This window comes from Vulpes lagopus, chromosome 2 (assembly GCF_018345385.1).
Source record: "Vulpes lagopus strain Blue_001 chromosome 2, ASM1834538v1, whole genome shotgun sequence".
Classification (NCBI taxonomy): domain Eukaryota; kingdom Metazoa; phylum Chordata; class Mammalia; order Carnivora; family Canidae; genus Vulpes; species Vulpes lagopus.
Genome location: NC_054825.1, coordinates 145522563 through 145545027, shown reverse-complemented (window position 1 = coordinate 145545027; position 22465 = coordinate 145522563). Strand labels below are relative to the sequence as shown.

Genomic DNA, 22465 nt, shown 5'->3' with positions numbered 1-22465 from the left:
GGAACCCATTAGAGGGTTTCAAGCTAGGTGGTGACACAATGAGATCTGTACTTCTGATAAAAATCACTGTGGCATCATCTATAATGGCTGCAATCCCATAATTAGTTCATCAGAACACCTTGGAGGGGAAAATGCTGTTGACATGAAATGTTTTCATACTTCCTTTTCAGGCCAGTGATATCAGATGGCATATTAAGTGATCCAATTTCATAGACAATGTGCTGAAGAAAGCAGTTTCCTGTAACCCATGTCACTTCATTTAAATCTTACTGTTGTCAGGATCACTGCTCCCGTAATAGTAGGTTTCCACAGATGTTTAGTCGTGTTGTTGCTGTCACCATGATTAACTCATTGTACCAGTACTTTTTGGCTTCAGTCAGATCTGTCTCCAGCAGAAAAATTCAGGCCCGTACAATAATGTCGAGGGTGGAGCACTGAACCAGGGGCCTTGGTGATCACAGTTTCACCCCTGGCTCTACCATGCACTGCCAAGGGATTTAGATTCAGTTAATCTCCCAGAGCTGCAGTCCTTTATTATAAAATGAGTTTTATTTTTTAAAAATTTCTTAAAAGACTTAATATTTATTCGAGAAAGAGAGAACAAGCATTAGGGGGAGGGGCAGAGAGAGAGGGACAAGCAGATCCCCCGCTGAGCAGGGAGCCTAACATAGGACTTGATCTCGGGACCCTGAGATCATGAAATGAGCCGAAACCAAGAGTTGGATGCTTAACCGACTGAGCCTCTCAGGTGCCCCTATGGGCTTTGTAAACCCTCCCTACCTACGTAAAAATTATGAGGATCAAATACGATCATTAAAAGATAGGTCTTTGAAACATAGGATCTGTTACACAAATGCTTCATCTGACCTTCATCAAGCTGACCTTCATCTTCCTCTTATTACCATCATCCCTGTGCAAGTTTGGGTTAGGAAAGAGGAGTTATGAAAGTAAGTGTTGGTGGTTTGCTTCTGTGATGTTCTCTGGTTCTCTCTCTGAGTATGAAATGCTGTAGAGGTTTTACTAGTATCCAGGCAACATGTTGCTGCCACTTAGCCCATGCAAAGTACTGACCTAAAAATAGACTGTTTCACTGTGTTCTGAAATCTTGAACTATATGTTTTAAAGGAGTCAAAGGTCCCTGTTGGAGTTTGACAGGAAAATGGTAATGTCCCAGCTCTGTTAAAACGTACGTAGAGTCTTGCCAGGCAAACTGGAGAGGCTGAGTATGTGTGAGCCGTCCACTTGTTACTGGTTCGCTGATCTGTTGGAGGGTATCCCCAAGGAAGGAAGAAGGGCTTGTGGTTCACAGTTTGCAGGGAAAGAATTGCTGATTCTAGAAGACCAACCACTGGTACTACACACAGAAGATTCTTCATCATCATCATGGTTTACTCTTCTGCCAACCATAGACACTCCAGGTAGCATTTCAATTTTACAGGGTTTTTTAAAAGATTTTATTTATGAGAGACATAGAGAGAGAGGCAGAGACACAGGCAGAGGGAGAAGCAGGCTCCTCACAGGGAGCCTGATGTGGAACTCAATCCCAGGACCCTGGGATCATGTCCAGAACTGAAGGCAGATGCTCAACCACTGAGCCACCCTGGTGCCTTCAGTTTTACAGTTTTAAAGCACATCTTGCTCAAGAGTGGCTGTGTTAGAAAATGCGACAGCACTGCCCATCACCAGGCCCCATGGTGAGGCCTTTACTGCTGGTGACTCAAGAAACCACATGCCTCTGTGAATGCCATCAGAAATTTCCACAAAATAGGCAAAATGCTTTTTAATTCTACACAAATGCATCAGGGCTAAAGCACTTAATTTTACAGGGAGATGGAAAGGAGGAAACCTCAAAGCGTGATCCCTCCCTCAGCAGCAAAATACCTCCTTATGTTTATACCTCCCCATATTATTAGTAGTGATATTAACATAAACATTTAACGTTAAATGACATTAACCAGTATTTATACTGGTTTACCAAGTGGTTTACAGTTTTTCCTAGGCTTACTCATGGCTGGGTAGGACTGGAAGCAAATAACATATTTTATCCCTATTTTATCAAAAGGAATGGCTCCCACAGAGCTACTTCCTTTGCTGAGGTCAAACGGCTAGACTTTAAAGGCAACTTCTGACTTGGATTCTGGGCTCATTTTGGAAAAAAAAACAAACGAAAAAACAGATGTGGAAGCAGCATGGGCTTTGCAGCAAGACTCTACCACATGCTAGCAACGTGGCTGGAGCAAGTCCCTTAACCTTGTAGTGCCTTAAATCCCCACCTGTAAAATGGGTGCGATTGTTGCTACTTCTCAGGGTCCTTGAAAGGATCCTATGCATTCAGAGATTTAGATGTTATAGGCTGTGGTATATAGTGGCTTATAACTTGGACTCTGGAGCCAGACTCCCCAGGTATGAGTCCTAGTCCCACATCTTCCCTAGCTGTGTGACCTAGTGTACGTTACTAAACCTTTCTGAGTTAGTAAAATGGAAATAGTAATAATACCTACTTCATAGGGTCATTGTGAGGATCAAAGAGTTCGAATAATCAAAAGCACTTAGAGCAATGCCTGCCACATAGCAAATGCTCTGTAAGTAGGTGCTATGATTATGCTGGATTGTGATTGTGTGATGGTTGTATATCTAGTGTCTGACACAAAGAGTTGATCCAAAAAATTTAACGTGTATTATAATTGCTACATTCTCCCATCAGAGCTCTTGAATTTTAAGAAGCTAAAAAGAAGGTAATAGGATCACAAGTCTGCTTGGGGGTTTAACATAAACAGACGTCAGTAGGACTCCTTCCACAGTATTATTCTTTGGGGAACTCAAAATTTAATCTTCTGCCATAGGAAGATTTTTCCAGTGCTTCTTACAGCAAGAGCCAATCCTTGAGCCTCCCCCTAGACCTCCAGAATCAGAAAGCCTAGAAATGCAACCCATCCATCTGTTCTTGGTTTTGGTTTTGGTTGGCAATGCCCATTGACTTTTTTGTTTAAGGACATTTTTTAGAGTCGTTGTAGGGTAACAGAAATATTGAGAAGGTGCAGAGATTTTCCATGTACTCTCTGCCCCTACACATGCAGAGCATCCCCACTGTCACCATCCCCCACTAGAACACAGTGCATTTGCTACAATTGATGAACCTGCATTGACACATCATAGTCAGCCAAAGTCCATGGTTTCCATTATGATTCACGCTTGATGATGGGTTTCTATGGGTTTAGACAAATGTATAATGACCTGTAGCCACCAGTACAGTGTCATACAGAGTATTTTCCCTGCCCTGAACACCCTCTGTACTCCACCCTCATCTCCCAACCCCTGGCCACCTCTCCCCTAACCCCTGGCAACCACTGCTCTTTTTACTGTCTCCGTGGTTTTGCCTTTGGTCTGTTTTAATAAGTATTGCAGAGATTCTCCTGCTTTCTAAAGTTTGAAAATACCAGATAGAGACTCCTACTATTCGATCACCTTTTGTTGCTGGGGGTCAGGGAGGAGGGTAGTCAACAAAGAATTGAGTACTACATCTGTGTGACAGGTGTTCCAGCCCAAGGAGCGCTAGATGACTGAATTAAGTTAGAACTACAGATAGTTCCAGAAAGCCGTCAGGGGTAGGGGACAGAGAGAGACAGGCACTTTGAGAGCACATGACCATGTTGATAGGTCTGGAACAGAACTCTTCGGGGTGTCGGGTCCTCTGGAAAATGCTGATGTCATACCTTGTGCCATACAGCTCTGAGTAATGGATAGAAGGGATGCCTTTTGAATTTTTATGCGAGGTTAAAATGAAATCCATTTCAGCCTTCAGAAGTCAGAGCTCTGGGTACAAAAGGTCACTGATGCCAACTGGTGGCATTGCAGAGCTCAGAGTGGAGAATTAAAATAGCAACCTTTTTGTTTTCGGAGCACTAGTTGCACTGGGGGCTTTGAGTTCTAAGTCTTTTGCCATCCTGCTGCCCTGGGATCTTAAGTAAAGAGGCATGCGGGCCATTTTTCTGCCTCCTGTACAGAGGAGAGTAGGGAGTTGCCGTCAGACTAGGGATGATGTCACATTTGCAATGGGGTGAGCAAGCCACCAAATGATGACTCCACAGGGAGAAGGGTTGTTACCAGCTGTGTGGGTGGAAGTGGCTGAGCTGTACACTGATTGATCGTGGCCTCAAATTTGATCCTTGATCCTCAGATTTCCTTAATTATGGAGCTAATCCATTCTTAAAGGCTCAAAATTATTTCTGCATAAAACTCTCAGACCTCTTAAACCTGTCTGGATGCTGTTCTGTGATCACAAACAAAGGACACATAGAACAAGCTAATCTGCAGCCTTTCCACCCCACCTCCAAACAAACCATCGCTAGCATAGGACTAAGTCCCCAAAAGTTGACTTCTCCTGAAATGGCCGCACTTTTACAAACATCAAGAAGACTGTCTTCTAATTTTCCTAAATGGTGTTATTCTGCTTTTTCTCCTATTGTGTTGGTTAAAACTGTGTACACACTCACACGCATGCATGTATACATATGTATACACGTGTGTAGGTGCATCATCATTCCCTAATATTGTGTGAATTGAATTATGGAATGATCCTGGGAAAGTAGTCAGTTGGAAGTATTGGTATTCCAGTTCTATGGGTTTTATCACAGATCAATGTAGGAAATTTTGCTGATTGATCCATGGCAAATGAAACCAGTAAGCAATTTCCAAATTAAACTTTATCCAAATTCAGGTTATTTTTTGTTCTCTCATTTCTTTTGAAGATAAAATACTCTTCCTCACCCATAGGTATGTTCTAGAACTTCAGATTTTTAAAAAATGTGGCTGTAGCCTTTCTCTTTTGATAGAAATAATAATGCTACATAATGAAAGTATCCTACCAAATTTCTGAGTTCTTACTAAAAGAAAGGTGGAGATTTGGGACTATAACTTGACCTTAGAAATATTTGTAGGAAAGATTATCATTAAAAAATTCCATATCAAGGAGGGTCCTTAATGTTCAGAATAGACTCACCATCAAAAGAAGCATCCTATCATCTCTCCAAACCCAGCTTCCTCTTTGCCTTGGAACAAGAAAAAACATCTGACCTCACTCGCTGCTTGGAACTTTGAAGGAGACCTTGACCATGGAGGTTAACCCTGACCTTTGTTTTCTTTGCAGACTGCATCATCTGCTATCAAAGGTGCTATTCAGCTGGGAATAGGATACACCGTGGGGAATCTCACTTCCAAGCCAGATAGAGATGTCCTCATGCAAGACTTTTATGTGGTGGAAAGCGTGTTCCTGCCCAGGTAAGAACATCTCTGTTGGTGAGGATTTCTGTGCAAAAGAACCTGCCTGGTGGCATCTCCACATTGAAGACTTTCCTACCAGTGCATGCAAACGTGTTCACGCTGGACCTTTAGCAGGCCTAGAAGCAGTGCAAATGATTGTCACTTTATGTTGCCTCGATGGCTTGCATTTTTTATATGGAGAGAGGAAGTAGGTTCTGTCCTGTGGGCTACTTGTAGTTTATGTAATGCCTAGAAGACTGTGTGAAGACAGGCTTTGAAATTCAGTGGGAAAGAGTGCAGTACTCACAGAGTAATGTCTGCATGGGTTTAGCAAAAGAAGGCATTTTAGAAGCAACTGGTGCCAGGTTGTTGCTTCCTCCAATTTCAAAGATGGGCTGGAGGCTCACGACTGAGCTTCATATTCTGAGCTCAGTCATGTAGGTCTTCATTCATGATGACTTTGACTTAGCTTTCCTCCAGAGACCTTATGAGACTCCTGCTACCCTGACACCATATTTGCAAGCACACCCCAGTTAACCATACGTGCCACCATCAGCTTTATCACATTTTTTTTTGGTGGGCGGTGAGTACGTTTATTTATTCAACAAATAAATCTGAGATGGATGGTGGCTTTGGTTGCACAACAGCGTGAATGGCCTCAATCGCACAGAACTGTACACTTACACATGGTTTAAATGGCAAGCCCTATGTTATACTGTCTTTACCAAAATAAAGTAAATAAATTAAAATTCTTAAAGCCTAGTGCTAGGCTGAGAAGAAGTAATCATTGTTAAATTGGATTTGTCACCACTACTGACAGGGATTTTCAAAGAAAAGGACCTAGAAAATAAAAATACAGCTACTTGATTTGGGGGCTTAGGGCAATTAATTAATCTTTGGGGCTATTAGGATTGACTTAGAAGACACATATATATTTTAAAATAAGTATTTCTCTGCCAAATAAGCCACTTTTGTTAATAGTTATTCCTGGACTCGGGTGAGAATGGCTGGGGTGACCCTTGACCCTCAGGACCTGCATGGCCTTATTATTGTTTTCTTAATCTTCAGGGAAATGATAGTTACATATATCTCCATCATGTCCAGGTGTCAACTGTCTGGAAATCAAACCATTAGGTGATGAACCCAGACAGCCTAGTTTGGCTGAAGAATACAGTTGATCTATCAGAACTTTTATTTTATTTTATTTGTTCATAGAGACAGAGAGAGAGAGAGAGGCAGAGACACAGGCAAAGGGAGAAGCAGGCTCCATGCAGGGAGCCTGACATGGGATTTGATCCCCCGTCTCCAGGGTCACGCCCTGGACTGAAGGTGGCGCTAAACCGCTGAGCCACCCGGGCTGCCCTATCAGAACTTTTAAAATTTGCTTCTCTAGGGTCCAGAAGAAGTTTCCATACAGGAGACAGACAGCTCAAACCTAACATATAATCCTGTTTTCTCATGACACTGTTCATCTTTCCATAGTTGGAAATTGTCCTGTGTTTGTTTTTATTTATTTTTTTAAGATTTTATTTATTTGAGCAAGAGAGAGAGCAAAAGAGGTGCAATCAAGTGATCAGGGGGTGGGGGAGGGGCAGAGGGAGAAACAGATTCCACAGTGAGCAGAGAGCCTGGGCTCGATCCCAGGACCCTAACATCACGACCTGAGCCGAAGTCAGATGCTTAACCAACTGAGCCACCCATGTGCCCCTGTGTGTTTGTTTTTGCAGTCTGTTTATCATTCCCAGAAAGTATATATTAACTACATTTTTTTTTCTCTAGAAAGTCAGGAAGTCACAGGTTTATCTGAATCTTTTATTCTGACTTTTTAATTTAGCTACAAAGAACAAGAGAAATCGAGGTCTTCTGTGGTAGGGTGACTGGCAGTGAGTTCAGGCCACTGAGAGCAGTTACAGTGGCAGATGGGTAGATAAAGAGCATGCACCATCCCCCTGGTCTCTTCTACCTGTAGTGTCCAATCAATAGAGCCAAGTATGGATGGGCTCCTGGGAAAGCATGGCCAAGCATGCACTCCCCAGACCTGCAGCCTCAGCATCACCTGGAACTTGTTTAAAAATGCATATTCTTGGACTCCACCCCAGATCAACTGAATCAGCAGCTCTGGAGGTGAGACGGAGCATCTGTTGAACAATCCCTCCAGGTGATTCTGAGCGCATAATTGTTTGAGAACCACTGACCTGGCACATTACTTCCCATGTTACAGTGATAATCTTTCTGATAGATAACCAAATTTCATTCTTGGAGTTGTTAGGTGCTTTGTGCAACTAATAAAACCCCAAATGACTTTATAAATTAATACCTAAAATTTTATCTAGCAACTAAATTATACATGATACTCTGTGAGATATTTTACAATATGGAGCACATAAGTAGGTCTTCATATGTACTATAGGTACTTTCATGGTGCCATCAATCCTTTTGTTCATGGATGATTTATTATAAGCATGTTATATCTTATAATTAAGACACAATGAGGTCTTTTTTCACCTTTTTCCTCGGGAGTAGGAAAGCCAGCATTGTCCATACCCAGTATTTGTGTCTTTGACCTCTACTCTCTGTGCCAGGGTAACAACACCAGTCCCTGCATGGCAGACACATAACTGGGTGGAGAGGAATACCTAGCTAACTGACCCTACTTAGAGGAACTCTCTGTCACATTTAAAATATATCATTTTAAAGCATATATAGCTTTTATTTATTTTTTTTGAAGATTCTGTTTAATTTTTTTATTTGAGAGAGAGAGAGAGAGCACAGTGTTGGGGGCGGTGGGCAGACTAACACCAAGCAGGGAGCCCAGTGACTCAGTCCCACAACCCTAAAATCACTAGCCAAAGGCAGACACTTAACCGACTGAGCCACCCAGGTGAACCTGAAATATGTATAGCTTTTAAATGTCAATATGACATGAAGCATTTGATTCAGACAAGAATTTCTTTTAGCAAACACTGTATTGTTTGTTTAAATAACAGATGTACTCTGGGTATCTTTACATAAGGACAGAAGAAACATATATGGGCCTTGCCTCAGTTTCCTTATCTAGGCTGTTTCTTCATTCGTTTAACAAAGCGATTGGAGCCAGCATTTCTCAATGGCTATTTTGGATAAGACAATTCTTTGTGTAAGACTGCACACTTCAGGAGTTTTGTCACCCCCCAAGGCCATGCCAGTAATATCTCCTTATTACCCTCACAATCAAAATGCTCCCCCAAAGTGATGAGTAAATTCAATATCTTGATCATGGTGATGGTTTCATGGATATAGACACCTATGAAAATTAACAGACTGTACCTTATTATATGTCAGTTATACCACAATAAAGCTGCTAGATAAAATACCCTCCCCATCCGCCCGTACTTCTATACCTGCCTGGAGATGGGCGGGGGGGTAGGGGGACAGCAGCAGGACTGTCCCTGGTTGTGAGCAACTAAGCATTCTGAAGTGTCTGATGGCTCTAACATGCACTGAATCTATCTGGGTCATGAAGAAAACTAATTGCTTAGGGTACCTTGAGATGTTCTAATTCACTACCATTGTGAAGCTGCAGGATCTGTTTCCCTTGGCAACAAAATGCATTTTTTATTTATTTATTTATTTATTTATTTATTCATTCATTCATTCATTCATTTATGTTAAAGTAGCTCAACGTTATTTTTAGATAATACATATTTGTTCTACAGATGATTTCATTTTGTAGATGGAAAAGCCTCTGGACTTGAGATTTGAAGGATGATGTAAAATCCCTTTCAACGATCTAATTGCATGATCTTCCAAAATCAAAGTAGAGGAGTAAGAGGACTTTGCCCATATCTTAATCTTTTGACCCTAGATTCTCTGCTGTGATCGGAAACTTAGTTACAAATTTTAATGTATAAGTGAAGAAGAAAGAGGATGTTTCATAATGTTTTGCCTTGTAAACATGAACCTCAGGTGGCAAAACTTAGGAGTACCTACTATGAGCCACCCATGGTTTTATTGATATAATATTTATATAACATGATATTAAATTATTGTTTTTACCTTTCATCTTTACCAAAAAACAAAAATATCTATTTTACATAGGAAGTAGATAAGGCCCTGAGACAGTAAATGGCTTTACCCAAAGCTGTACAACCAATAAATGGTAAAGGCAGGATTTGAACTCAGGGTGGCTGTCTCCAGAGTTTTGCATTTCCTTACACTGTGGCAAGAAAGCACAGTAACAGGATTCCTACTTTTTTGAATCAGAAAAAGTATCCAGCTTTGACCTCAAAATTATCAACCTAAAGCTGTCTCTCCAGGCCCTCAATAAGCAGCTGTAATACTTTCTTCTCCGCTTTTGGAGACCCCATCACTGTCTTCCCTGTAAGAGAAAATACGGCTTGAAAGCTGGCACTAAAAATGTTTATAACTTTCCATATTCAAGAATAATCATCTACCTAAAGAATTCCTAAAAGTCTTCTGCATTTTAATCTCTTCACTTAAAAAAAAATCTCTTCATTTATAAAATGGAGTTCAGTTTGACATAAGGATCATTGCAGAACACAAATTGCCCATAAGTTTGATGTCTGCACTCTTTGGGATTTATGTGAATGGCCAAGGGATACTGTCATTGAGCAGAAAATTACTCAGAACTATTGTCAGGGTGAAACATTTTTCTAAATGGCAAGCAAACATACTGGTCAATGGTTCATATGAGCATTGTCAGATTTCAGTGCTAGATATTATGGTTTTGATAGATTAGCGAACTACCTGCATTTCAAGTAATGTTGATGTTAACTCATCTGAGAACCTGTCTTTATATACCATGGGTCAGCATAGTACAGCCTCTAGGATAAATATGCCTCCCTGTCCCATTTTGTTAATAAAGTTTAATTGGAACACAGCCATATCCATTCATTTACATGTTGTCTGGAGCTGAGTAGAGCTCTAAGTAGTTGCAACAGAGATTCTAAAAAGATTGACAACCCCAGTTGTACAGATATTCTGTCCCAGGCCTTATATAAGTAGATGTGGACAACACACAAGACTGCTAGAATAGTCCTCCCTGCTTTAAAGAGGATTTGTGGCCAATGCTGGACAAGTCAAAGAGTATGATGTCCCTTCAATTCAAAGCTCTCTAAATATTTGTTCAACATTTAAGTAGTGGGGATGGGGAGAAACGGATTTCCTATTAATAAAAGGTACATGCCTCTTCCTTTAGTTCAAAATAAAAGGTTTAGTGCATGTATTGAATATTACATAACATTTTAACTTATCTAAAATTGCCTTCAAAACACGACTTCCCAGGGTGGTACCAACTACTTGGGAGGTTTGGCATTTAGACAGTCATTGATATCATGTGTTCCCGGTCAATGACAGCCCACAATACATTATTTGATTTTGAACTTTAAGCTGCTTTCATCTACTGATTTTTAAAGACTGGCTGTCAGCCAGCTGGCCTCAAAAGATGGTGCGGCCTTGCATTGCACGAGATAGCACATGTCTCTCTGTGTGCCCGAAGTGCTCGGCAGGAGGGTGACACCAGCAAGGAGTGTGTCTTTGGCTTTGTTTTGCTTTGTTTTCCCATTCAGGAGCACTAATTTGGCAAGAAAGAGGGGACCGATTGAAATTTCACTGGTTAAATCAAGAGTCATAAGGGACTCCACTTGCCTGAAATGGCAGAGGAAATTAATAACACTTAAGTCAGCTTCTACAGACCCTGACTTACAAAGGTCCAATTTGAAGAGTAGGTGCCACCATTAATTTGTTACTGGACTATAGAGTCCCTTGTCCCACTGTATTGCTGCTCAAAGTTTGCACCGTTGGTACATTTAGACAAAGCACCCTCCACTTACCCTGCTTCTTGTCGTCATGCTTGCTATGATGGCTAATTTTATATTTCAATATGACTGGCCTAAGGGATGCCTGATAACTGATAAAACATTATTTCTGAGTGTGTCTGTGATGATTTCTCCAGAGGAAATTTGCATTCAAATCAGTACATTGACTCAAGAGTACCTCAGCGATTTGTTGTGGGCATGATTTTATCTGTTGAGGGCCTTAATGGAACCAAAAGGTAGAGGAAGAGCAAATTTGCTCCCTGCTTGAGATGGACAGACATCTTCTCCTGCCTTCAGACACTAGCACTCCTGGCTCTTGGGCCTTCTGACTCAGACCAGAACTTAACACCATTGGTTCCCCTGGTTCTAAGACCTTTACATTTGAGCTGGAATTACACTACCAGCTTTTCTGGGCCTCTAGCTTACAGACGGCAGGTCATGAGACTTCTCACCCTCACTAATCACCCAGGAGTTGCTGGCCAACTCCTTTTGCCAACAGGTTCCAAACCCACTATTGACAGATACAGTTTGAAATCAATGAATTCACCAAATATAAAGTGCTGCCTTGAAATCATCAAAGCTCTGGCTCTCGGCTCCCAAACTGAACCCCTTATGTGTCCTGGAAATGCTAAAATAGTTTCACCTTACTACTTAGCACCAAATCTCTCCTCCCAGCAGCACCCCAAATAGCGCTAGGTTATCAGGCTGTGAAACCCAAAGCTAAGGTGTTCACAGTCCATACAAATGGGAATGCTCATGTGGCTAACCAAGCTTCTGTAAGTAGAATTCCGCCCACCTGACCCTCCAGTGGGAGGTCCTCCTAGAGAAGAGCTGGTGTGTGTGGGCAGGGGGTACCCTGAAGCCTGTAACCGAATCCTGAAAAGGAAGACTAGCCTAGGAACGTCAAGTTTAAGTTAAGGCATTCCTGTCTACTTTGGACTTCCGCTGGTCTCGTGTGAATCTAATCTCCCAATTTTATTTGTTCCTGACCAGCTTAGGCCTTACTTTCTCTTCTTGGATTTTGATTTTTTTATCTACTAAAATGGCAAATGCCAGGTGATGGCTAATGCTTCCTGAAAGCTTCAACAGTGTCTAATTCTAAACATCTGTTGTCATCAAGAAACACATATTTTTAAATTTAAGATGAGCCATGACTTTGGCCTTAACAGTAGAACTCTCCTCAGAAGAGGTGAATATCAGAATGCCAGAAATTGGTCCGTGATCAAACTGCTTTCTGGTGAAACAAGAGAAAAGGGGCAAAATAAACTGTTCTTTATCCAAAGGTTTTCCTTTCCTTTATGGAGTTAACGTACACTTTCCCTTATAATTTGATAAGTCTAGTACTTTGAATTGCTTAATTGTCTAGGTAATTTGCTTAATTGCTTACTTAACGAGATAAAGTTGGAAATCCCATGTTGGCCTCCAAATTTTTGTTATTGAAATTTGACCAGCTTTACAGGATCTGAGCATCTGGAACCATGGCTCAGAACCTCACAGCCAAAATTTCCAAAACCTCGATTTTATGCCAAGACAGGAGAACTTTATTTTCCCCTCAGACACTACATAAATGCATTCAAGGGGCATAATATAAAACTTGAGTTGTGAAGAGGTCATTTTTGCAGAGTATGTGTAGATGCTGGGCATGGTCTCCTGATGGGTACCACCAGGCTCCAGCGAGGAGAGCCTGCAGGGGCTTCTGGTGGGACTCTTCCACTGGCCAGTGGACTGATGTTCATGGCAGCTGTGTTTATCTGCATTTTAGCTAAGCATGTCATACATGAGCCAAGGGGCCCCTGTGCTGGATTCTGCAGGCCAGCACCTACACCCACACCCACAGCCAGCAGATTGCCAGTCCGTGACCTCTAAAAACCCTGGTTGCTATCTACTGGCGGAGCTGTTCTGCACCTGCCATTTGGTCCTGCTGTCATGCACTGTAACTCTGGGCAAACTCCGGTACCCATTAATCCCATTTCCTTTAGTAAAACTTCATTCACGTCCAGCTGGCATTTGTTACTCACTGGAGCACCTTAACACAGAGAAGCAAACCGTTCTGCTGGGGTGTATGTATAAGGTTAAAGCTTTTAACCCAAGACCTTTAAAAAATATACTGTGAATGGTAATACATATAAAAGGGTTTATTCTTATACGGCTTTTTCAAAGAAACACTGTAAAAAGTCCCTTTCATCCTTGTGCCTTTTACCCAGTGTCCAACTCCAGTGAACACTGTTGCTAGTGGTCTGTTAATCCTTCAAGGATTTTTTAGTCATATCCATACCCCACCAAATTTATTTTCTTTTTGTATATAAGTGGTGGATGCTATACACAGTATTTGACCTCCTGCTTCTTTCACTTAATTTATCCTAGAGACCTTCCATGTCACTGTGTAATAAACCTCATTTTTTTTTTAGTAGCTAGATAGTATTCCAATGTGTGCCTGAACCATAAATAATCTGACCTACCTCTTCAGAGACAGAGCCAGTTTGCTTCCAACCTGTCCTTACAAATAATGCTAGAATGAATAACCCAGTACACATATGTTGCTTTGTGCATAGGCTAGTTTATAAATTACAGGCATGCATTTGCCTAGTCATAGAGTTACGTACATTTGTAATTTTGACAGAAGTTGTGAAGATGTCCTCCATAAAAAGATACCACCTTACTTCCCACTAATAATGCTCCAGGGCACCAAATTCCCCTGAGCTTTACCAAAATTTTGGATTTTTGCCAATCTCCTAGGTAGTATAGTCTCAGTGACATTTAATTTGCATTTTTATGTTATAAACGAGCTTGAGCATCTTTTCATGTTTCATTTATGTATACATCCATTCCTGTGAAGCGCCTGATCATATCTTTGGCTGCTATTGTTTTTTTTTTTTAATTAACTTTTTGGTCTTCGACTTTGCTGTATATGAGAGCTCTTTATATTAGGTGATCAGCCCTTTGTCTGTGATACGAGTTGCAAATATTTTCCCATTTTGTCATTTTCTTTTATTGCTTTTTTTTTCTTCTTCTTTTTTAAATACTACCTGGTCAACTCCTCCTCCATGTGAAGTATTCAAGTCTGGGCTGTTTGCCATCATCATACAGCCTTGATCATCCAAACATATGAGGGTTCCCCACATGCTAGGCACATGGCCACTCACATTTCTGTTCACTTTGACATTGTACCAGGGCTCAGGAAACACAGCTTGTAAATGGCAGAGGTGAAACTTGGACCCAGGCCTCTCTTGACTATAAGGAGTCAGAGCATCATCACCACCACCACCACCCTGGTTATTCAGCATAATTTAAGAGAATGCAAGCTGGTCTTCTGTTAATCAAAGGAAAGTAAAAAGTCCTAAGATAAAATCTACTAGGAAAGAAACAAAGAGTGGTGATATGTTATGACTCACTACTTGGGAATGTTCCCTTCCATCCGGGCAAATAGATTCAAGATTGTGTAAAGTCAGTAAATAATTATTAGTTCATGTATGTTAATGATGCCATGAAGAAATTTTTACTCTGTGTAATGCCTATGATGAGTATCATGTCTACTCCCTTTCCATATTCTCCATTTATGAAAATGTATGTTATTAACTGTCCCATAAAGGCAATTGACCCAGTGTCTGTATCTCATTGTGATCCCAACCTAGCTAGATTATTTTTTCATTCTTAATGATTTGGCAGATTTTTCCACCAGCTGTCAGTGTAGATACCTACAGAAGTAAATGTGCCCTTTCTCATCCCAGATACATCCTGGGATGCGTACGTGGCTGTCTGCTCTCTCCAGGAAAACATCACACTATCCTTTTTGCACCATGACTGAGTGAACCAAGTAGTCAGGGGGATGTGAATCCAAGGGAAAGTGTCTTAGTTGATGGTTTCAGGGAAAGGTGAGCAGCCCAAGAAGCTCAGAGTAATCACAAATGAAAATAATAATAAATACTCTATCTTTACTAATAGAGTCTTGGGCCCTCAAATGCATAAGAATAAGCCATTAAAAAAAAAAAATACTGGGAGCACCTGAGTGACTCAGTGGTTGAGCATCTGCCTTTGGCTCAGGGCGTAATCCCAGGGTCTTGGGATCAAGTCCCACATGGGGCTCCCCACGCAGAGCCTGCTTCTCCCTCTACTTGTGTCTCTGTCTCTCAGGAATAAATAAATAAAATCTTAAAAAAAAAAAAAAAGACAAAAACAAAATTTCAGGGACGCCTGGGTGGCTTAGTCGGTTAAGTGTCTGACTCTTGGTTTTGGCTCAGGTCGTGATCTCAGGGTTGTGAGATCAAGCCCCATGCTGGGCTCCACTCTTAGCAAGGAGTCTGCTTGAGACCCTCCCTCACCTGGTCCCTCTGCCTCTCCCCCCTTCCCATGCACTCTCTCTCTCTCTCAAATATTTTTTTAAATCTTCTTTCTTAAGAAAAACTCCAAAGATGTAGACCATTGGGTTTTATTCTTTGAACGTTGAAGGTAATGTAATGCGCTGTAAGGAATTAGTTACTTTGATCGCGGGAAGTAGAAAAGGGAGAAGAGAGTGGAAGAAATAAGAAATTGGCAACACTCTTAGCCCTTGGAAAGCAGCTCACTTCAAACCCAAGGCATCGTGCTGACTTTTACTTGGCTTGCAACAGTGAGGAAGGATGTCAGAGGCCACTTTGAGCCTTGTTGATTTTTACCTCTTATTTCTGCATAGCCCACATTTTCAAGCTACTGCATATCTGATGAGCTCCAGAATTATTCCTTTTGACAATCCCGGAGGACCTATAACAGAATACATGTCCCCTAACAGTCTCAAAATAGAGAATAAGGGAATGTTCAGATGTAATGCCTGGGCAGTGCATACATATTATGAATATTCAACTATACTTGCTTAGGGAAATGGGAACTATTCAAATAAGCAAGTGATTCAGGGCCATTCTACACATTAAGCTGACACAATAAGAGGTGACTGCTCTCATCCCAAGCAGACCCAGTTCCTGGGCCACTCCCCTAAAGGGCAAGCTTCGTCTCTAAAGAGAAGATGTATTATCTGCTGCTGGTCCCTAACAGCACAAGCCAACTACTTCCTCTGGGAGTCACCGGAAGAAGCAGTCATCTGTGACCATGCAGGAGGAAGAACTGGCTACAGTAGATATATTGAATAGATAACCTTCTAAATGGTTCTCAAGAGTGATTTTTTTTTATTATGGTGATTTTTTAAATTAATCAAATGATTTTTAAAATTCTGATGTAATTAACATACAGTGTTATATTGATTTCAGGTGTTCAGTGTAGCGAATCAGTAATTCTATACATTACTCAATGCTCATCATAAGTGTACCCTTAATCCCCATCACCTATTTCACTCATTGCCCACCACCATCACCTCCCTTCTGGTCACCATCTGTTTGTTCCCTATAGTTAAGAGTCAGTTTCTTGGTTTGTCTCTTCTGGGTTTTTTTGGGGTTTTTTTGTCGTTGTTGTTGTTGTTGTTGTTAATTCCACATATAGGTGAAATCATATGGTGTTTGTCTTTCTCTGACTTATGTCACTTAGCATTATACTGTCTAGATCTATTCATGTTGTTGCAAATGGCAAGATTTCACTCTTTTTTTTTTTTTTGCAAGATTTCACTCTTTTTATGGCTGAGTAATATTCCATTGTGATATAGAGAGAAATACCAGTGATTTTTTTTTACCTTACTTCTTGACTTGAGCCTAAGCTTCATATAAGAATCAACTATACTGTTGTAGCATTATCTTGAAAACCCATCCTTTCAATTAAAAAATGCTTATTGTCAATGATGTGTCAGGTAGTGATACAAAAATCCAACTGCCTTGAAAAAACTTCAACTGTAGTAGATTCCAAGTGTTTGTTGTATGTTAAAAGCTTTTTAATTTGCATGGTGTTATTTGTATCCACAAAAATCAGACCAAGACAAAGTTACAGAGTCTTAATATCCCATTTAAAATGTGGCAAAAAGAGAACTTGAGCCTCTCTATAAAATTGTATGCATCTACTGCATTGTTCTTTTCACAATGAAAACTTTAAGTACAGATAAATTAGGTGGCTTGTCGGATGTCATGTGAAATGTATTACAGTTGTAGTCAGAATAAAATGAAGAATAAACATCAAAATTCAGGCTAGAGGACGCCTCTAAGGAGAAAGAGGGTTTTATGATCAATAAAAAGTAGAGAAGGCAATTCAACTAAATAGATAATATTTTATTTCATAAGCAGCATTTTGGCTCCATGAGTAGTCACTGGTTTATTTCTTCATACTTTTCATGTGTCATCAATATTGCACAAAAATTTTTAAAGATGAACCCGGGAGAGGGAGAGAAAAAGATAATGATGTATCTGGGAATGGAAATACAATTTTAAAATCCCTAAAATATTTAAGGTCTCTTTTCCTATAAATATGGATGTAAGAAAGAGTTCAGATTCAGGACTCCTTTCTTTCTGGTTTGATGATTTTGCTAGTGACATATTTTTAAAATTATTTCACTTCCACTTTGAAATGTTTAGCCAATATTCGTGGCCAAAAAGAATATGCATTTTTCAAATTATTCCATGCACTAAGCCCTGGATCTTGTATCTAAAGTATTACAACTGTGAGTTCACTGGGAAAGATGGAAAATCACAGGCACAGATGGATGATGAAGAGTTTTCAGGCTGGAGACCCACTGTGATTGGTAGGGAATGTGATTGGTAGGGAATGCCTGCTTGGAGTGGCCCCCTCTGAGTTAGCATCTGGTTTTACCTGATGGCCATTGCCCTTTGTGACATGAGCTCAGAGAGACCCACAATTGGGGTATGTTTTCCTAGCAGGGAAATTGGCTCAGGACCCATAGAGCTAGTATTTGAAGTCTAAATTGTCTTTGCTAATAATGTTCTCTCTCTCTCTCTATCTCTCTCTCTCTTTTGCTGTTTTGTTTTTTTTTTAACTGCAGTGAAGGGAGCAATCTGACCCCAGCACATCATTACCCAGACTTCAGATTTAAGACGTATGCTCCACTAGCATTCCGATATTTCAGAGAACTTTTTGGTATCAAGCCTGATGATTACTTGGTAAGACCTGTAAATTTTCCTTCCTTCTCCAGAAACGTGTGATATAAACATTTGTCTCATAGCAACAGTGACAAGTGGCTTGTGTCTCTTATTTTATAAAGCTCTGGAGCATAGTAAAAGGTCCAAGTTTCATAATGATGATAAATTTAGCTTCAGAAAATGTGATTGGGCTCTGCTGCATTTACTGATAGCTACAAAATCTGCTATGGTAATTGATATTTAAATAATTGTGGGATTGGTTGCTACTCTAGATCATTATTCCAACAGATATATTATAATTAGTTCTAAATACTCCTGTGAATTTTGCTGATTGGATTCTATTTGAAAGCCTTCCTATTTTAATTGCCTTATTTATACCATTTGTCTCAAACCTGCCTTGGCCTACGGCCAGTTTCACCTTGACCTACAGCTTGAATGCCTTTTCCTAGATGCTAGGGAGTTTTGTTCTCAACATCTCCTGATGCAAGCTCTCTTTAAATGTCTTTTCATTTGGTGCAAGGGCCTATTTTATCCTTGGAATTGTCTTTTCTCTCCATCTTTCTGGCACGTGGCAGGACGAACACAACAGCCTTTTGTGAGGTAGTCTGATGTGACCTCAGATTGTTACCTTATTCCTGTTCAGGGAGCCAGGAACTTCCTTTTTGTTTCAAGAGGAAAATGGTTTATTTCGTAATTTGATCACTGTTAACACCCTGGGGCTCTTCAAAATTGGTTTTCAAGAAGCTGTAGGAAGGATGCCATCAAATATTTATTGTTCCCCCCATTCTGAATGATCTTAATAAGACTCAAGCCAGATCTGGAATAAAGCTTTGCAGAGGAAATATGGCAACATTTATCACTTGGAACAAAGAGTATTTAAACTGCATTTTATAATTTAGGTTAAGATGTACATGATAAAATTCAAAGCTGATTCTATTCTGTGCTGATGAAAACCCATGTGTGGACCCTCTTCTCTTTTTTTTTTTTTTAAGTTTTTTTTAAACTCCAGTTAACATAGTGTTCTGTGAGTTTTAGGGGTACAATATAGTGAATGAGCAGTTTAATACATCACTTGATGCTCATCACAACAGGTATACATCTTAATCCCCATACCTACTTTCCCCATCCCTCACTGCCCCCCTAACTTCTTTAGTTGGGCCCTGAGAAACTCCTATGACTTCTGCCCGATGAGATGATACTGGTTCCTCAAAGCACGTTAACAAGTCTGCACAGAGCAGTGGGAACTGAGTAGTAAACCCCTGGCATCTTGCTGCCCTAGGATGTACCTTCAGGTAGCTTTCTGCCTTATGCCCCTCTGAGATGTCAGGTGTCTCTACCCAGCACTTCCAACCTACCTTCACCTGCTTCTCCAGTACACAAAGCTGCACATCTGGGGGAGGGGACGTGGGTGGGTGTGGAAATGTACTAGAGAAAATTCTTTGGTTTCTAACCATTCTGTGATCATTGAGCATCACTGTCATTTGGGAAATGTGCTTGGGGAACTCAGTGGGGTCTTGATACTTTATTGAAAACCATACTGTGCTCTGATCTCCTGCCACACATTAGAAATTAGTGGATTCTGCTACTGAATTTCCTTGAGCTGTTTTTAGCCACTAAGATGCCATATACTTGTACTTCATAGCACAGATCCAGTTAGTGTGATGACACGTCTTCCTGTCTGCCCTTCACCCTTCACCCTCCTGTGATCATTGAGCTGCAGGCTGAGAAGCCCACTCTTGCACTCATTCTGTCTCACAAAATTGCTTTCTTGGGGGAAGGCCTTTTCCTGATCAACCACACACACAGCTTATACAGTCTCCTAATGAGAGTTTAAATTGGCAAGAGTTACTTCCGTCATGAGATTAGAGTATTTACAAAGGAGCACAGGGGACTAAGGTGATGGCTTCTCAGAGCAAAAGTCTTCCTTCATGTAGCTGGCAAAAGGTAAGTTAATTGATGAGGTACTTTGGACACTTACTGTAACAAAAATACTTGGCTACTAATCAGAGGGAGGCTCGAAAATTGTAAGTCATGACACTCAGAGAACTTAGAATGATGATTTGTTTGTGTGGGAGAATCACCAGCTCTACCAGGCAGTAAATAAAGAGACTACAGTACAACAGTAAATGCCCAAGGATTTTGAAGAAGGGAGGGGATCTCTCTCTGTTACACAGAGGATGAGGGGGGCTTCTTATGGATGTGAAATGGTTTCACTGTGACTGAAAAATTAGAAGCGATTTGATGAGGTGGAAAAGAAGGGAAGCATATTCAGGGGAGAAGATTGGTTTTAGGACTATGGGACCACAGATGCAAATGCATTACATGTTTAGAAGCACTTTGGATGGATGGACCAACATGGCAGGAGGGGAAGGTTTGGGTCAGGAAGTTAGAAAGACAGAGCCAGATTATACAAGTGTTTTGTTTTATTTTTTTTAATTATAGGAAATTGGTTAAATTTAAAGAGCAATTACATATTTGATTATGTTGAGGAATTTGATTTTTGGTGGCCTGATGGTATTATGGTTCAATGGGAGTCATTGTCTTTTTGAAACACACGCCAAAGTATCTATGAGTGAAATGAGTTGATGTCTAGGATTTGCCTGGAAAGAATCTGAGGGAAGCAGGCAGAGTTGTAGCAGAAACATCGTTGGCTGGAAGTTGATCATTGTTGAAGCTGGAAGAGAGGCATATGGATGTTAATCACACAATTCTGTTTACTTTTATGTAGTTTTGAAATTTTCCATAATAAAAATTTAGTGGGGGACGTAGGGAGAAAAAGATAGGACCAGGTAGGTCAGAGTGCTTTTGTTTGATTTCATTTTCCATTTCCCTATAACTGGCCCCGTGTCTGGGATCTACAAGAAACAGAAAAAGGCCCTGTAGCTGAACATGGCTGCCAGGTCCCCAGTGGTTACTGCCACCTCCACACCCTGCATCTGAGACACCCACTGGGGACACCCCCAGCCCAGAAGTGGAAGTTCATCTCCATACCACTCAATGTGAAGACCCCAGCCAGTGATGTGAAGTGTGGCAGATGAGGAAAGTGTTTTTTACCTGACATGACATGCTTCCCAGAATTAGGTAAAACCCTGACTTTCTAGCCCAACCATTCATTGTAGATGAGCAGCCTAAAGCTGGGGTCAGAGAGGTACCCAAGGTTATCCACATTGATGAGTGCAGAGCCCATCACAGACCAGAACAGGGATCCCCCCAGCTGTCCCCCTGTGTGTTATTCTGTTCACCAGCTGACTTCCTGGCCACTGTGCCTCAGACTGCTCATTAAATGTGATCTCAGCATAACACGCCCTCAGCCATCAAACTATGAGCTGTGATGATCCATTCTGAAACATCTAAGCCCAAGGAGCCAAACACCCCTAACAAAGCATTTTCTGGGAGAGTTAAGCCTAAATCACAGGAGAATCAAGGAAGACCTCCCTTAAAATATATATATAAATATATATATATATATATATATATATAAATTAAAATAAACTGTGTGAAGGGAAAAAAAGGACCATTCAAAGCGAAGAGTACATCCATCCTGGCATCTGTCTGAATGGGGCTCACCAAACCCAAATCTGTGAAGATCTACGGATCTAAAAGGGGGGAGAGGGTAACATTATATAGTGATTGGTGACTCCACAGAGAGGTTTAATATTGGATCCCTGTGGTATGTGTGCATTTCTACTTAGTCTTGTGCTCTTGTGTCTGGATTTTAGCCTGAATTATTCTGTTTATGTTCTCAGTACCATTAAGATTCACCACCCGCATGCCGATTGCAAATTTCATGTTGGAACATGCATAATTTGGATTGTGAGGCGCTTGTGTATGCGCAGCACAGTGGCATGACTGCACCTCCTTCCTTATTTGTTCCAAAATAAATGCCTCCCAAGGGAAGGCCAAGGGACCCAGAGCATTTTTGCCCATCTCTGCTTGGGCAGCAAGCCTTTGGTTTGACTTCCTTCTGCCCCAGGTGCCCAAGTGCTCCAGAATCCAGGGTGATTCATAGGACATCCTTCTAGACTCACAGCCCCCAAGAGAGAACAGGGGTGACTATTTCACACTATCAAGGGGAAGAAATGGCAGGAAGAATGATCTCCAGGGTACTGAGAAAGTTTACGTTGTTCATTTGCCTTGGCAGGGCCCAGCTGAGTTGTACTTGGGGGCCTTTCCAGTGGGGATTGTGGGGAGGCCCTGCAGGAAATGGAAGGGAGAGAACGAACGCATTGCAGCAGCTTATGCGGAAGGCAGGGCCCCCAGGAAGGTGCACAAGATGCAAGTGTACATGGGGGGCTTTGTTGATTGAGGCTAATTCAGATGTTCCCATCTTGCCTCTTTATTTGCTCATCCACAGCAACTTCTCAGAGAAGGTCGCTTAGCACAGAG

General features: G+C 41.1%; 1 protein-coding gene across 2 annotated transcripts in view; it reads left to right on the top strand.

The window, feature by feature from the left end:
- PIP5K1B (phosphatidylinositol-4-phosphate 5-kinase type 1 beta) overlaps positions 1-22465 on the top strand; it is a 304219-nt gene that overhangs the window by 156037 nt on the left and 125717 nt on the right. For both annotated transcript variants that reach the window (XM_041743955.1, XM_041743956.1), the window contains exons 4-5: positions 5147-5277; positions 17983-18100. In XM_041743955.1, coding sequence (XP_041599889.1) covers positions 5147-5277; positions 17983-18100 — 249 coding nt within the window. The remainder of the gene's footprint in view (positions 1-5146; positions 5278-17982; positions 18101-22465) is intronic.